At 35.4% G+C, this 18,447-nt stretch overlaps 1 protein-coding gene across 13 annotated transcripts in view; it reads left to right on the plus strand.

The window, feature by feature from the left end:
• Positions 1 to 18,447, plus strand: part of ANAPC10 (anaphase promoting complex subunit 10) — a 248,185-nt gene that overhangs the window by 13,878 nt on the left and 215,860 nt on the right. For 12 of the 13 annotated variants that reach the window (XR_014811848.1, XR_014811849.1, XR_014811852.1 and 9 more), the window contains 1 exon segment: positions 7,877 to 7,997. Coding sequence is in view for 4 of the 13 variants with exons in the window: in XM_084970691.1 (XP_084826817.1) it covers positions 7,877 to 7,997 (121 nt within the window). In the remaining 9 variants the exon portion in view is untranslated. 13 annotated transcript variants of the gene reach the window in all.

Genomic DNA, 18,447 nt, shown 5'->3' on the forward strand with positions numbered 1-18,447 from the left:
TTTTGCCTTTTTAAGATATTATTTATTTCTCCTTCTATTTTAAATAATATTCTTGCTGAGTAGAGTATTCTAGATTGCAGATTTTTCCCCTTTTAGAACTTTGAACCTTTGCCACTGTCTTCTGGCCTGCAGCATTTCTGTAGAGAAATCAGCTGATAGCCTTGGGGGGGGTTCCCTTGTAATTAACTCTGTTTTTCTCTTGTTGCCTTTAGAATCCTCTCCTTATCTTTAACTGTTGCCATTGTATTATAAAATGTCTAGGTGTGGGTCTGTTTGGGTTCAACTTGCTTAGGGCCTTCTGTGCTTCCTGTATCTTGATATTTGTTTGCTTTAGATTTGGAAGGTTTTCAGCCATATTTCTTCAAATATACTTTCAATCCCCCCCCCCTTTTTTTTTCTTCTCCTTTGGAATCCCTATTATGTGTAGATTGGCCTGCTTTACATTATCCCATAGACCTCTTACATTGCTTTCATTTTTTTTTTTTTTTTTTCATTTGGCTTTCTGTCTGCTGTCCTGTTTGGGTGATTTCCACTACTCTGTCTTCCAAGTCATTTATTTATGCCTCTGCATTATTCATTCTGTTATTTATTGCCTTTAGCTCAGCTTTTTTTTTTTTTTTTTTTTTTTTTTTTTGGGCAAAGGAATTTCTGATTTTTCTTGGCTCCTCCTTATGGTTTCTAGTTCCTTTTTACAGTAATTTGTATTACTCTTGATAGCCATTCTTAATTCCTATTATTCTTATCTTTGTTTCTCTATGTATAATGTATTTCCCTTCATCACCCTGCCACTGCTATTTTTTTGGGCTATGCCACAGCGTGTGGAAGTTCCTGAGCCAGGGATCAGTGGGATTGAATCCATTGTGCCATAAGGAAACTCCCAACTCACCACTGCCTTTTTTTTTTTCTTTTTTGTCTTTACCTTTTCTAGGGCTGCTTCCCGGGGCATATGGAGGTTCCCAGGCTAGGGGTTTAATCAGCGCTGTAGCCACCGGCCTATGCCAGAGCCACAGCAACGCAGGATCTGAGCCGCGTCTGCAACCTACACCACAGCTCACGGCAATGCCGGATCCCAAATCCACTGAGCAAGGGCAGGGACCGAACCCACAACCTCATGGTTCCTAGTCGGATTCGTTAACCACTGCGCCACGACGGGAACTCCGACACTTTTTTTTTTAAGAAGCTTAATTATGATCTATCTTGGTGTGAATTTCTTTGTTCCCATCTTTCTTGTAGTTCATTGACCTTTTTGAATCTGTGGGTATATAATTTTTTTTGACCATGTTATTTCAGATGCTTTCTATCTACTACCCCCTTTTACCCTGGGACTCCAATTATATATTAGGTCTGCTTTATACTGTCTCACAGACTACTGATACTCCATTTATTTTAGTGAGGAATGAAAGCCTTTTCTTTTCTATACTCTGTTGTAGAGAGTTTCTATAGCTGTATCATTATGTTCACTGTCTTCTGCCATGTTTAAACTACTGTTCATCCCATACAGTAAATTTATTTCAGATTTCTTTTTAATGTCCAAAAATTTCATTTAAAATATCTTTTATTTCTCTTCATTGTGTTCATAATTTCTTTTCATTCGTTCAATACATTTATGACAAACTATTTTTTCTAGTATGTTTACATTGTTTCCTGTTGCATATGCTCTTCTTCAACTTTGTTACTACCTTATCAAGAGATGGAATCTACGTGTCCCTCTTGAAACCGGTCAGGCCTTTGTGGATTTCTTGTCTAATAGAGAAATGGATGTTACGATACTGTTATTTCTAAGGCTTGATTATGAAACGTGATTTCTGCCTTGTTGTCACTCTTTTATGTGATTGACTCCCTCAGTACCCATCTACCATGCTTATGAGAAAACCCACATCAAATGGAGAAACCTATTAAAAAATGAATCAAAAACAAAGTCCTTAGCTAGGCTCCCAGCTGACAACCAGCACCAAGTTGCCAGTTGTATTAGTGAGCCATCTTGGAAGCAGATCCTTCAGATCCTAGGTCAAATCATCACACCTGATGCTTCGTGGAGCCATCACTTTTGAGCTCTGTCCAAATTCCAGATTCATAAAATAATGATTATTTTTTAACCCAGTAAGTTTTGAGATGATTTGTTAAACATTATAGGTATATATTTATATTTTCTCTTTTGAAGTTATTATTTTTAATGCTATCATCTCTGTCTTTTCCATATCTGTTTTAATTGACTGATTTTTTTCCTCGTTTTGGGTCATGTTTTTCTGATTCTTTGTAGTAGTTTTTGATTAGATGCTGGCTGTAATAAATTTTACCATGTGGAGTATTAATTTTCATTGTTGTTAGAGGATTAGATTTTGTTCTGGTAGGCAGTTAAATTACTTAAGAATCAAGCTGATCTTTTTGAGGCTTTATTTTGAGGTTCTTTACTGTAGGTCTTGAGTATATTTTACTCGAGGGTGAAAGTCAACAAATTCTGAGTAATGGGGTAGATAGTAAACATTTCAGGCCTTATAAACTATGTTTTAGGCTGTTGCAACTGCTCAGCGTTGTTGTAGTACAAAAGCAGCTGTGGACAATATATAAGTGAATTGGTGTTGCTTTGTTTTTATATTACTTTTTGTACAAAAATTGGTGTTGCTTTGTTTTTATATTGCTTTTTGTACAAAAATAAGTGGTAGGTCGCATTTGGCCTTTGAGCTGTGGTTTGCTGATCCCTGCTCTAGGGTAGTACTTCTCCTAGTTTTTGGTTTTAGTACAACTTTGAAATTTTATTGAAGTCTGTAAAGACCTTTTGGGTTTTTTTTTTTATATCCTTTCAGTATTTGTGTGTATGTGTGTGTGTGTGTGTGTGTGTGTGTGTGTGGTGTGTGTGTGTGTGTCTTTTTGCCATTTCTTGGGCTGCTCCCACGGCATATGGAGGTTCTCAGGGTAGGGGTCGAATTGGAGCTGTAGCTGCCAACCTACGCCAGAGCCACAGCAATGTGGGATCCAAGCCGCGTCTGCAACCTACACCATAGCTCACAGCAATGCTGGATCCTTAACCACTGAGCAAGGCCAGGGATCGAACCCGCAATCTCATGGTTCCTAGTTGGATTCGTTAACCACTGAGCCATGACGGGAACTCCTATATCCTTTCAGTATTTATCATATTAGAAATTATAGCTGAGGAATTCAAAGTATCAATTTGTTCATCTAGAATTAAATAATAATTAACCTATTTTAATATAAATGACAATTTTAAATGAAAAATAACTCTTTCTTCCAAAACAAAAAAAATAGTAAGAAGGGTGTTACTGTTTTACTTTTTTTGTGAATCTCTTTAGTGTCTGGCTTATGGGAAAACAGCTGGGAGTTCCCTGGTGGCTCAGTGGGTTAAGGATCTGGCATTGTCACTGCAGCAGCTTGGGTCACTGACGTGGCATGGGTTTGATCCTTGGCCCACAGGAACTTCCACATGCCGTGGGAGTGGCCAAAAAAAATAAATTTAAGAAAATAAAGGAAAAGAGAAGATAGCCGGTCTCAATTATGGTTCTTCATTAAATCTTTTATAATATCCCATGTCAGATTGCAGCTGGAAAATGCCACTGTATACTCATAAGATAATGATGCTGAAAAAAGGTAAATAACAGCTTTACATTATTAGGAAAATAGTTGTAATGTTGCTGATCCCCTGAAAGAATCTTGAGATCGCCGCCCCCCCCCCCGCCCCCACTCCCAGATCCCCAGATCACTGTTCTCTTGGACAAGATTAGCCTCATGGAATACTAAGGCTTGATCCTTTGGGGATCTCAAATGAATGTCCTAGACATTTGAGGAGATATTTGGACTCTCCTCTTTGGTTTTTGGAAGCTCTAATGATTGCCTACTCTGTGTGACCTCTGGCAATTGTTTGGCTTACTGCTTCTCAGTAATTGCTTCTTCCCCCAGCAGCTGTTTTTTGCATGTCTTTGTGGAGTTTCACCCTGTGCCTGTGCAGAGTGGTATTCAAAGACTCAAGAAGACTGAGTCTGCAGATTGCTGTAGTTTTTTTCTCAGTATAACTCCTTCTTCAGTTCAGTGAGACTTTGAGATTCTGTTAAGCTCTTCCTTCCCTGCATTGCAGTGCAGAAATGGCCATCAGTTAGAAAGCCCAGTTGTTCATAGGACTCACCTCATTCATTTCCTTTCTCACAGGGGTAATAGATAAGGTTGTCCTGCCTGTAGTTCAGTGTCTGCAGTCAGATGTTTCATGTGTGTTGTTTGATACTCTAGTTTTTTCATTTTTGTTTTTTGTCTTTTTAGGGCTGCGCCTGTGGTGTTTAGAGATTCCCAGGCTAGGAGTCGAATTGGAGCTGTAGCTGCCCACCTATACAACAGCCACAGCAATTCCAGATCCGAGCCACATCTGTGATCTACACAATAGCTCACAGCAACGATGGATCCTTAACCCACTAAGTGAGGCCAGGGATTGAACCTCTGTCCTCATGGATACTAGTTGGGTTCGTTAACCACTGAGCCATGATGGGAACTCCATGTCTTCCTTTTAAAGAGGTTCTTTACAGGAGTTCCCATTGTGGCTTAGTGGGTTAAGAACCTGACGTTGTCTCTGTGAGGATGCGGGTTCGCTATCTGGCCTTGCTCAGTGGCTAAAGATTCAGTGTTGCCACAAGCTATGGTCTAGGTCACAGATGTGGCTCAGATCAGGCCTTGCTATGGCTGAGGTGTAGGTCTGCAACTGTGGCTTTGATTCAACCTCTAGCCCTGGAACTTCCATGTGCCTCAGGTGCAGCCAAGAAAAGGGAAAAAAAAAAAAAAATCTTACCATATCTTAGTCACATGTCATACCTAGCTTTAAGGGAAGCCAGAGGATACAGTCTTTTAGCTGGATGTTATGAAGAAAGAAGGGAAAAGAGGCTGTTAGGTTGGCAACTAGAATATTTGTCACTAATGTCTTCTATTGCAGTTTCATGAGTTACAAATCAGTTGAGAAATTATTTGAGTCAGCAGGAGGAGACCAAAATATCACTCCTATGAAATGGACAAAGCTGATGTTTTAGACATTGATCTATATCTGCAGTCAAGAGTGTCTTCTAATAGTAAACCCTAAAATTAAACAGACTTTCCCATCCAGTTATGAAAGTGCTAAACCTATTAAATGTGTGGCATGAAGGAACAAAGCAAATGTTTGCTTCCTGCCAGCAGTTCTTTCTCAACAGAAGAGTAGTGGATGAGGGATAGAAGAAGTCTGGGAGTGTTACTTATGTCATCAGAAATGGAAGTACCACCTTCCTCCTTCTCCCCTTCTCACAGTACTTTGTCTTAAGAGGTTAGCATGATGCCTGGCGTATGGTAAGTAGTCAGGTGTGGTGAGTACTATTATAATGATGATTTGACAATTTAAGTAGCTGCCATTATGTCTCATGACCCATGCCTGTACTCTTCCCATGTGCATTGCCATTTGACAGTGTGATTATCTATGCAATATTATTTTTTTATCTACCATGAGATAAATTGATAAATAATTTCTAAAGGCTTTATGGGTACCTTTTAGAGCAAGTTTTTAATTTCTGGTAAGGTCACAGTTTCTTTTGCTAATCTAATGAAACTGTGTATATAGCATAAATTATACATGTGATTCCTGAGGCTTTATAGGACTGAGGGTAAGAACCCATGATGTAGAACAAATTTGAAGAATTGCAAACATCTGCATATTACAGTAAAATGGTGTCATTGACAGTGTTGAATAAGCTTAGTAAGTAAGTAATAGGAAGATGATAGCAGTTAATGAGATCATGAGACCACAGACACATGAACTCTGACTGTGCCCACCTCCTAGTTTTGTGACCTTAAGCCAGTTATTAACCTGAGTGTCCCCCCCCCCTTTTTTTTTTAAATCACTAAACTGGAGGTGATAATAGTTCCTATACTACAAGACTGAGGACTAAATGAGATAAAACAGATAAAGCATTGCTTCTGGGCTAGACACAGAGAATTCACTTATTCACTTGCTACTTGCTGCTGTTGCTCTTGTGTTTGTAATCATTAGTGTTATTATTCTTTGCCTTTCCAACCTAACCTTGATTATCTTTTAGGTTCTAGTGACAAAGTTATCCTGAATTTAATTATTCAGAGAGAAAACGATTCTGAGCAAAAGGCTTGGTCCTTTAGATCTGCTTTTGGTTAAAAAAAAGAGAAAAAGTCCTTAAGAGTAATCTTTGTGATCTTTGATCTCTCCATGATAAGAAAGACCTTTCACTGCCAGTTTGTGGCTGGTGCATCAGGGAAAAGTCTTTTGTACACCCTTCAAAATTTCTCCTTCTTCCTGTACTTCCTCTGCTGTCTCCTTCCAGGCCCAGCAGAAAGAAAATGATGTCGGTTTGATACTGTTGACCTCTCTTGAAAACGTGGTAATGGTATTTATCCTGTCAGCAGTTCCTGAGTATTTAGCGTTTTACATCTTCATCTGTCTTTATTATTTGAGGGAAAAGTCTTTAACTTTCCCCATTCCTTTCTGATGAAAAGCTTGGGCTACAGAACTTTGGTTCCTTCACTAAGAACTACAGATCCCCTGCTGTTTTTATAGGCTGACTTTTGACACAGGCTACTTGTGTTCAGGGAGCTCATTGTTATTAAGTTAGTGCCAGTTTTTACCAGATCTTAACTTTTAAAGCGAGTTTAAATAGACTTCTTAATGGTTTTTTAGTTTGATGTTAAAATTTTCTAAATTCTTTCCCTGATGACCAAAGTAATACATGCTTATTTTAAAACATTAATTAGAAAATGTAGGAATCTTTATGAATAAGGATCTCAGGATCTCTCAGAGTCCCACTCCGTCACAATACTGTTTTAACATGATTCTATCTAGGTCTTTTTCTATACATATATATAGGTTTATATGACTTAAAAAAATTTTTGTTTTTCTCAAAATGTGATCTTTTTTATACTGTTTTATAATGTGTCCCCCCCCCCCACTACTGTAACTATAAATCTATGTGTATCTTAAGTAGTTGCATAGTGTCTCATTGAATGGGTATATTGTAATTTGTCTCACTGATTTCCTCACTGAGGTGGATATTTAGGTTGTTTATAATTTAACTGCAGGACAATAAACATTTTTCTTCATCTGGTTTTGGAGTGGTTTTGTTATTATTGTCTTTTAATGAATTCTTAGAAGTTGAATTTGAAAGTCAAAGGCTTTGTATCTACTAAATGGCTATGACAGTATCTTTTTGTAATCAAATTTGGGTATTAGCAGTTTTTTCATCATGTCCCAATAATGATAAGAAACTAATGTCTATGTGTTTTAATCCGTATTTTTTTGATTATTAGAAATTGAGCATATTTTCATGTATTTTCCCACTTGTTTTCTGAGATTAATTTTGGTTATGTAGGCTTTGCTTATTTTTCCAAGATAGGTGTATTTTAAAATATACATATTGCATTAAGTAATAAAATTATACTTTCTATTTTTTTAAAGCATTTTCCCTTTATTATATGTAATTTCTCACTTAGCTAGTTATTTTCAAGTATTAACATAGGAAATTAAGTAATTGGCTATTAACTAGTAAAGGAAACCAAGCTTGTTAGAATACTTAGTTTGTCTAAAATACAAATGAGGAGAAGTGAAACCCTTAATGTTTATACTCTAAGGTACCTGTTTTGGCTTAACTGTTCCTTCTTTGCTCATGTCTGGTTCTTGACCATGTTCTAGATAAGAGATGTCTGTAGTCGTATGTATATCTATTTTTCTCATATGTCCTTCATTTTCATTGTTAAAATGAAAGGAAATGGCAATTATTGATTCAAATAGTCATTGTAGCAAACTATGATTTTAAAATCAGAAGATAATATATTTTGGATACAATCTTTCCATATGATAAAAGGCATGTTGTTTTTACTTTATTGCTTTTAGAAGAAAAACAACAGTGAAGACATTGTGTATTTATGCGGACTACAAATCTGATGAAAGCTACACTCCAAGCAAGATCTCGGTCAGAGTAGGAAATAATTTTCACAATCTTCAAGAAATTCGGGTATGTCTTTAAAATTTTTTTAAGTGTTTGTCCATAGTGCTTGCTCTTTAGAAGATGGCCACTTTTGATACTAAGCAGATTAAAATGTTAATATATAAAAGGAAAATTATTAATATTTAAGAAACATTTTACATTTTTTATATTTTTAATTTTCTTTTGAATTCTGATTGTAATCTTTTATATTTTCCCAACATTTTATTATGGACATTTTTTAGACATATAGAAAAGCTGGAAGATTTGAGTAGTGAACCCCAGCATACTCACATCCTGGATCCTACAGTTATTAATGTTTTGCCCTATTTGCTGTGTTATAATCTGTCCATTTCAAAACAAGTTGCAGATATTTGTATATATCACCCCAAATTCTTTAGCATGGTCAATGATACTAGAGTTATTAATATTTGCTTAAGGTTCATTTTTTAAGGTAATATTTATATATATTTTGCACAAATCTTAAGTATATTTTTGGTGAGTTTTGACAAATGCATACATTTGTATAGCCCCAGCTCCGGTTGAGATATAGAACATTTCTGTTGCCCCAGAAAATTCTCTCAGACCCAGTCCCAATTTCCGTCTCTATCCTAGCCTTGGAGATAACAGTTATTGTGATTTTGTTTATTTATTCATTCATTCCATAGATCAGTTTTGCCTATTCTAGAATGGCATAAAAATGGAATCATACAGCATATACTTTTATGAAGGGCTTCTTTCACTTAGCCAGTTTTTTTGAGAATCATCTATGTTGATACATATGTCAGTACCACATTCTTTTTGATTTTGGAGTTGTAACCCATTGTCTGAATATGTCACAATTTGTTTATCCTCTCTAACTTTTTGAAGCCAATAGAACAGTGCTTTTGTGACTTGAATTTTATTAATTCCCAAATATTTGCATTTCCGAAATATCTTAAACGATTTTGAAATGTGTACTTGGAAAGTTCTGGCCCTTAGCGTTTTTTCTTTTCAGAAAATCATTACACTCGAATAGTCATTAAAAACTTTTAAATTAGGTGGTTCTGAGAGCTCTGGAAAGGACCTTTAATTTTTGAAAGACTTCCAATTACTTTGTGGCCTGGACTCTTCCTTGACTTAGTGTTTATATTTAGATCCCATATCTGTGTTTATATTTCTTCCATGAAATAGTAATAAAATACTTAATAAAAATCACACATACTTTCATCATTTACTCAATAAGTGCAGTGTTCTCATATGAAATTTGCTTATGTATTAACAAATAATAAGTAAGGAGATTGTCCACAGGTATTTCTTGTTGTTTGCTTGCTTTTTTGTCCTTCCAGTTAATTAAGTTTGTCACTTTTTGAGATGATTACCTGGTCTGCCTCCAGGCAATTATCTTTACTTTTAAAGAATAATGCTATAAATTTTCTTGATAAATAATTTAGTTTTGAAAAATTATCATAAATCACATGATCTTCTTTTAGTTTAAAAACATTTCTTATTATGTCTGACAGACCATACTGGTTAATATCTATTTTTTATATTTGAATAAATTTGAAAATAGATCAGCTCTTAATTTTCTTCATTTAATTTTTTTTCATTTTCCTCTTCTTTTATTCAGAATTTTTAAAGTTATTTTTATTATCATAATAATATTGGACTACTTGCTAGATCTTTTAGTCATTTATTTGATATATCTAATTAGTGCTTAGTGCTTTAAAGACTTGAGAGATTTATTTCTTATACTTTATTTGTTAAAAATTGTATATTTATCACATGATTGGGTCACTAATATTGAGAAGTCTTTTGGGAGCAGAATCATCTTGTTTTGATTTAAAACTAAAAATTTTCATATAATTCTTCAGACAGGTTGAAATATGTGACACACTAGAAATGAAATCTCTATCCAAGATATGTGTGTGGCATACATTTGTAATGTCCACCAGATGTCACTATTGTCCTTTAATTGCTGGTCTCATAGCCTGGTGATAAGTTGAAGACCTCAAGGAGTCTTAGTTGTATTAGTTTTAACTGGAGTAGTCAAAAATTTTTTAATGCATTTTGGGAACTGTGTATCTTCATACCTGATTTCTAGATTTATGTATTAAATATGCTTGTATTTTGTAAATATACAAACTTTACAAATGATATTTGGACCATTGTGGAATATTTTTAATCTAGTCTTTGCTTCTACTATATCATCTCAGTCCTGAAACATTAGCCATAGCATAAGGGCGCTTTTAAATAGTCTCTTAATTTTATTCTAAGTGTGTTTATATTTCTCTGTAGTGACCACATAGCCTCATGAGACCAGTAATACTAAATGTTACCAGGTGATAATGTGAGTTGTTTTCCTGAAAAACTTAATGAACATACTGCTTTTCTGCCACAGTTCTCACTAAGGAACCATAATTTTTAGATTTTGCTTTAAAATATTAGTGCTGCCTTTGCAGTTCATAGTATAAAGGATACTTTATCTTTAATTATGCATCTTTATATGTGATTTATTCTGTTTACTTTTTTCTTTTATAAGTTAAAGAAATTAAGAATCTGATGGCACATTGTTTTTTAAGGAAAGATGAGCAGATCATGAGTTTGTTTTCTTACATTACTCCTCTATAATATCTACATTATTAAAAAAAAAACTTTGCTGCTTCTAACTCAGATACTAAGATAAGTGATTAAAATAGTGTGAACTTTTATAAGGTTTTTAGAACCATCATTTCATTAGTTGTAGGACCGATTTAACTGAGTGGAAAATCCAACTAAATCTTTTTATATTCTTACATGGCTGCTTGCCCACTGGAGGGTGTAGTGTGTATTGAGTGTTTTTAATAGGTTTTCCTTTTTTACTAGAAATTATGGATTTGTTTACTTGAGACATTCTAAAACCTATTTTCTGTAACTTTATTATTGATTTGAAATAACAACTTTAAAAAAATTATAGTTCAAGGTGAGAAAAGCTAATAGGTTACCCTGTTTATCCCAAAATTATTGTTTTCCTATTGTATGTTTTCCTTCATCTCAGTTATGAAGCATGATATTATATATAGATTTTTGTTACCTCTGTCGAAAAATCTCTACAAAGAGATCAGGCCCTTCCTTTACTATTCTGGAAGGCGTATTTTAACCTTTATACCTGAGGAGGGACTTACAATTAAAATGGAAGTGAAGTTCAGACTTTCTGTATAATGGATGCGAGATTCTATCACTTGGTTTGACCGATTAAAACATTTTTGGTGCCACAGTTGAATTTATTTATGCTGCTTGTTCCACTTTCTTGTTTTCAAAATTATCTATCCTATACAAATCGGAAACCAATAAACTGAGACTATTTTATAAGATGTTTATAATTTAGCTCTTCTGCACAAAAGACTGTTTCTATATAGAAGTGAGAATTTAGCATTTCAGAGTTTTGTGTCATTATATTTTCAGAATATTTCATTTCTGTTGTGTTACTTTTACGCAGGAAATCATGTTTGTGTTGTTCAGGACGCTTTATTCCGGAGACATTTTCAAATAAAGACATAGTTTCTTTTTAAATGTTTAAATCCTTTGTATTTTAGCATCATGTTTTGGTTTAATGTTTTTTCTTTACCTTTGCTCTCAGAAAGGAAAATATGTGTGAAGGAAATTTTTTGTCATTTAGCATGAGGAACCAAAAGAATCCCATATATTAAGTGTGCCCATTTTAACATTTTAGACATCTCCAGATAAAACCCAAGACAACTTATAGTCTTTTTCAATTTTCTAACTAGTTATTTCTCTTTTAAAAAAAACTATTGTAGAAATTTTTGTTCTTAAATATAAAGTCATTTATTAGACATACAGTGACACTGTCAAAATTATTTCTATATAGGTTGTGAAAAAAACTTAAGATTAATAGATTTTTTCCTTCTAGCTTTTTTCTTTATTATTATTATTATTTAAATTTTATAATGATTTTTATTTTTTCCATTATAGCTGGTTTACATATTTTCATCATATGTGCAAGTTGTCCTTTGGTTTATTGTTAGCATTTTGCTTCTGAAATTTGTAGCCACAAAAGGATGAAATAATAGTAGAGCACAAGATTGAGCACTTAATTTTAAGCCTTGTTTTTATTTTCAGATAATAAAGCTGTTACCAAGTGATTTTTTTTTTTTTTAAGAGGAGGCTTGAAACAAGTCTTCAGTGTTAGCAGAGCTGTAATGATATTTTCCTTTTCTTCCATGTGGGCCAGCATTTTGGCTCTCTACTTTGTGTCTTAAATCAGTAGGATGACAATGGGAGTCCATATGTGGTACTTTGACAGAAGTGGTTAATAAGTCAGCTCTTCTGTTAAAATAACATTTACTATTATAATTTGAGTTCCATTAATGTGTGTGGTAAAGGATATGCAGACAAAGGCTCTGACTCTCTCCATTGATCTTAAAATCGACTTATATTTACTTTCTTATGAGGGGCCTATTTTAAACAACTTGATATAAAGTAGAACGATTTAGGCAGTATCTATAAACATAAATTGGTTTGATAAGACAGAGTGTTTAATTTATTTAGCCTTTGGAAAAATAGTTTTTTATTAAATTTAGCTATTTTAAAAGAAAATATTTTTAAAAATTAGTTTTTATAAGTAACTTTAGGACATCATTGAAATGAGCATAGAATGTTTTGGTGTGGTACACATGATTTTTAAACTAGAAATGTTGTCTTTTATCCCTCTCTAAAAGTAACATATGCAATTAAAAATACTCAATTATATACATTACTTATTTCTAGAATGGAGTTGAGGTTAGTATGCAAAAAATACGTTTCCTTTTGAAAATAAAATATATTACACAGTAGAATATCATAGATAGTTTTAAGGAGAAACATTATTTTATTTCTTGTTTTTTTGCTTGGTCACAAACTTAGACTATGGATTTTTTGAGTAGTCTGGCATTCCCATACACGACAGATTCATGCTTTCTTCAGTAAATATTTATTTAGGGCCTGGTGCATGGCAACACGTGGTAGGTCCTGGGGATACAGCAGAGATAGTCACTGTTCCTGCCTTTAAGCACTTCATAGCTGATGGAAGAGACAGGCAAATAAATCAAGTTACAATATAGTCCAGTAAAAACATAAATGGAGTATGGGAACACAATAGAATATTAGGAGCATAATAGTTTAAAATTCTTTTCTAAAAGAGATGATGGTTCAACTGAATCTGAAGGATAGATGTAAAGCTGACTCAGGTGGAAAATAAAGTGGAGGCATTCTAGAAGGGAGCATGGCATGGCATATGGAAAGGCATGGAAGTGTGCAGCTATGGCATAATGGCAGAACTGCTGATAATTTAGTGTGCCTGGAAACTGGGTAGGTGTGAGGAAGCAGCAAGAAATACTGGAGAAGTGCTTATTCATTCAGCACTGTACATAAGGAGTTGCATTCTTACAATAAATAAGTATGTAATTGTTCCAGTGAAAATAATAGGCAAAGAAAGTCAGATTGTGCTTGCTGTCAGACTTTGGGGGAGTTTAAGCTTTAAATAAAGAAACATTCATAAAGTTAAATCTTGGGAATGATGGTGAAGACCAGATGTGTAGTATCTGAGTAAAAATTATGAGGATTTAACTAAGGCTGTGGCAGTTGGGTTCAAGAAGAAAGGTTGTATTTGAAGTAGACTCAAAGGGACTTGTGACTGATTGCTACTTGGGGTTTACTGGGAGTGTGGACAGGGGTTCACGTAGGTAGAAGGGGGCATCTAGAATTCTTTTCATGTCTGGCAAATGATTGAATGTTGCGATGAATCAGAAATAGAATTCAGAGTTAAGGAACATTGGGGGTGGGGGTGGAGAGACAGCTTAAGCTCATGAGGTTGATTTCTGGTATCTTTTCAGGTGGAGGACTTTCCAGTGGGTAGTCAGGTGCGTGGATCTGAGCCTGAGGAAAGACATCTAGGTTAGGGGTTGAGATTTGGAAATCATTCATGTGTAAGTAGAAGCTTAGGTGTGAGTTTTGATTTCATTTAAGGGAGTATGTATAGTTGAAGTGTACCGGGGCAGCAACTGTGGAAATACCAGTATTCAAGGATTGGTTAGGAAAAGACCAGCCAATGAAAAAAGCTGAGAGGAACTGCCAGAGATGGGAAGAAAATCAGGAGAACGTGGTGTCGCAGAAGTTGGTAATGGTCAGGAATCCAGTTAGATAGGGACTGGAAAGTTTCCTTCCTAAGCCCGTGTTACATGTTGTAATAGGCAGTTTATTTAATGCAGTTCTGAACTGAGATAGTTCTTGCAAGCAATTTAGTCACTCTTTGGAGTGATAATTTCTAATTTATGGATTTGAGACTAATGAAGTTATTGGCTTTAATAGGAATTCCAACTTTTCCTATCATAGTATTTATATCAAGTTAGAAGATTCTGATGGATATTCTTATTTTGTCTCATAATGCTTGGAATTAGAAGGTCGTGTATTGCTGATGTATTCTTCAAGGAAACAGTGGAGTTAATGAGGTTTCTTTCAGGAGCTTGTGCTGTATGGTTGCTTTTTTCTTTTATTTTCTTTTGCTTTTTAGGGCTGCATCTGCAGCATATGGAGGTTCCCAGGCTAGGAGTCTAATCGAAGCTGTAGCTGCTGGCCTATGCCACAGCCATAGCAACTCAGGATCCAAGCCTCGTCTTCAACCTACACCACAGCTCACAGCAATGTCAGATCCTTAACCCACTGAGCAAGGCCAGGGATTTAATCCGCAACCTCATGGTTTCTAGTCAGATGCGTTTCCGCTGAACCATGACAGGAACTCCTAAGGTTCCTTTTTTTTTCAAGTGCTCTTTCACAGAGGTTATGGAAAAACTCTATTCTTTTTTTTTTTTTTTTTTTTTTTAGGCAGAGTGACTGAAGTAACAGCAAAGAATAAAAAGCAAAATTAGAAAAAGCCTTTATTTAGCACTATAGCAGGATGTAATACAATAGAAATACGCATTTACAAATGTGAAAATTTAGGTTATCAACCCCTGTTTTATAAGGAAAGCCCACCTAGCATGACTAGCCAAACAGGCCAGGAGTGGGCACCTGGCTGAGAACCTAGCACAGTGTTGGAAACAGTAGGCATTTAATAAAAAGTTGTCGAATAAATACACCAGCAATCAGTCCATAGGCTTGCCATTGACCTATACTTCTGTAGTTTGCTTCCAAAAGATTATCTGAACAAACAAAATTTCTTCTCTTAGAAAAAAAATTAATTGTGATTTTAAAAAGAACATAAAGTTTGCTATCTTAACATTTTTAAGTGTGGAGTTTAGTAGTGTTAAACATATTCACATTGTTGTATAATAGATCTCCAGAACATTTTCATCTTTCAAAACTGAAAATCTATGTCCATGAAACAACTCCTCGTTTCTCTCCCCACCAGCCTTGGTAACCACCGGTCTGCCTTCTCTCTCTGAATTTGACACCTTCAATACCTCATATAAGAGAACTCATACAGTATTCATCTTTTTGTGAGTAGCACATTTCATGCATCACAATGTCTTCAAGGTTCATCCAGGTCATAGCAGGTGACAGGATTTCCTTCCTGTCAGGATCTCTTTCCTTAAAAAGGCTAAATCATATTCCATTGTATGTGTATACCACATTATGTTCATCCATCCATCTGGCAGTGGACACTCAGGTTGCTTCTACCTCTCAACTATTGCAATGATGCTGCTATGAGCATGGTGGGCAGGTATCTCTCTGAGACCCTGCTTTTAGTTCTTTGGGGTATAAACCCAGAAGTAGGATTTTGGGATCACACAGTAGTTCTATTTTTAGTTTTTTTGCCTTTCACAGTAATATGACTCACAAGAAACAGGCAAGTTAGCAGCAAGACTTGATATAGAAGGGAAGCGATTTGGGGTGGGGGCTAAGGAGAAGGGCCATAGGCCAACCGAAGCTTTAAAGTTAGAAGAATATGAATTATGAGGCATGGGAGGAGGTAGGATGGGTAGAATGAGTGGAATGTATACAAGGACAGAGACAGACAACCAGTCTGGAACAAGTGTCTGGTGAACCAGCATGCTTCATTTCCTGGCCGCCCTGATACCTGGTTGTTTGCTTTCTCCTGGGGTCCCATGGATTATTAAACTTTTTGGTAAGCCGCCTCTTCTATATAAACTTAGAGTGAATTTTTATTCTTGGCAACTAAAATGACCCTAATTAGCATGGCAGTAGCCACAGAAAGAGCTGCAGCATAGCAAATCTTACTGGGAAATACCTGCTGGAAATTTTTATCATAATTTAAAAATGTATCTAATTGAGGTGCGCCCACTCAGGGACCTTCATTTTTTATCCTCAGTCTTATTTTACATGTGGCAAATGAAGAATTATTAATCTCCAGAAATTAGAGGCAAATAGTTGATTTTTTTGATGGGACCGATATTGCATTTGGAAGAGAAGAATTAGTATATCAATTAAAAAAAAAATACTGGAGTAGAGTTGACTTAAAATGTGGCATTCATTTCAGGTGTACAGCAAAGTGAATCCATTAGACATACAGCATGTCAATTTTGATTTAGATTGTATTGACCATCATAAAATCATTTTTGAGTCATGTGTTCACCATTATTTGTGCTTATTTAACAATAAATACTGCTATCTACTGCTGCTGTTTATTAAGTACTTTCCACATACATGTCACTGTGCCAGGCAGTCACCACTCACTATTTCATTTTGTCTCTCCAAATCTCACTTGGTAATCAGATGTTATTATCACCCCCATAATCAAATCAAGTTGAGACTTGGAGAGGTGAAATGGATCTTTTGCTATATGGCTCACTCTAAATGTGAGAATGTTAGAGCCGCAAGAAACTTTAGAGGCAATTTAATTCATCAGAAACTCAGATGCTGAGCATTCAGGCAGGTAATACAACAGCAAAAGGCCATGTCTTATCCAAAGGGGTGGTAGCTGCTATTCAACTGCAGTCTTACCTGCCACAGGTGATATAAGCCCAGTGTTGCCAATCATAATTTTTAAAGAGAAACCAGAAACCTGCATTTGAGTATGAAATCTCCCAATTTTTAAAACATGCAGGGTAAATAGGGTATTTGCATAGGCTGAATGTGGCTGAAGGGCGACCAGTTAGCAACTTCTGATCAAGTAAGATGCCAGCCAGTATTTTATAAATGAAGTGAAACTAGCTGTCCAGTGGCACACAGCAAGTCAGTGCTTTAGCTGGAAGTCGACATGCAATACGTATTCCTTCCACTTTTTCCAAAAAAAAAAAAAAGAAAGAAAAGAAAACAAAGAAACACATTAAATTACAAGTTACCAAAACATTTCTTCAGGTTTTTTAGAAAAATTGAAATTGTAGTTGAAATGAGGTAGAGACAGGTTAACTATTGATTTTTGAAATTATTTAAAAATTGTTTACTTCCTTGATATATCCTATTAAAAACTGATACTTGTAATGCTAGTCCTGATGGCATATGGGGTTTTTTTGTTTGTTTGTTTTTGTTTTGTCTTTTTGCCTTTTCTAGGGCCACTCCTGCGGCATATGGAGGTTCCTAGGCTAGGGGTCAAATTGGAGCTGTAGCTGCCGGCCTATGCCAAAGCCACAGCAACACGGGCTCCGAGCTGTGTTTGTGACTTATACCACAGCTCACGGCAACACCGGATACTTAACCCACTGAGCAAGGCCGGGGACTGAACCCACAACCTCATGGTTCCTAGTCGGATTCATTAACCACTGTGCCACGACTGGAACTCTGGCGTATGTTTTTTATAATTATTTGCTTTTCTTTCTGCTGATTGCTTTTGCTTAATTATTTTATAAGGAGCTTTAAACAGGGTAATTTGAAGAGTAAAATTTCTAAGCAAAGAAATAAAACCTCCAAGTTTCAGAATGAAAGATTGAGAATATTGGAGTAGATACTCTGGGAACAGAAGCCAGTTGATACTTTCTTCTGTGGCCACTTTATCTTTATAATGAAATTAAGAAAAATCACCATACAAAGGTGTGTAGGTTTTTGGGAGGAGGGCTTCCACTTGATGGGAATACAATAATAGTGGGAAATTTTAACACTCCACTCACATCATGGACAGATCCTTAGACAGAAAATCAGTAAGGCAACAGAGACCCTATATGACACAATAGAACAGTTAGACTTAATTGATATTTTTAGGACATTACATCCAAAAAAACCCAGAATATATATTCTTTTCAAGTGCACATGGAATGTTTCCAAGGATCGACCCCATAGTGGGGCATAAAACTAACCTCAGCAAATTTAAGAGTATAGAAATTGTAAGAATCTTCTGACCACAATAGCATGAAACTAGAAATCAATCACAGGTAAAGAAATGAGAAAAAACTGACTACGTGGAGACTAAACAACATGCTACTAAAAAACCAATGGGTCAGCGAGGAAATTAAAAAATACCTTGACAAATGATAATGAAAACACAACTGTTCAAAATCTATGAAATGCCACAAAAGCAGTTCTTGAAAGTTCATAGAGATACAGGCCTTCCTCAAAAAAGAAAAATCTCACA

This window comes from Sus scrofa, chromosome 8 (genome assembly GCF_054392235.1).
Source record: "Sus scrofa isolate SSC_HxYL_T2T_F1_AM1 chromosome 8, Sscrofa_HxYL_maternal_Yorkshire_Landrace_v2.0, whole genome shotgun sequence".
Lineage (NCBI taxonomy): Eukaryota > Metazoa > Chordata > Mammalia > Artiodactyla > Suidae > Sus > Sus scrofa.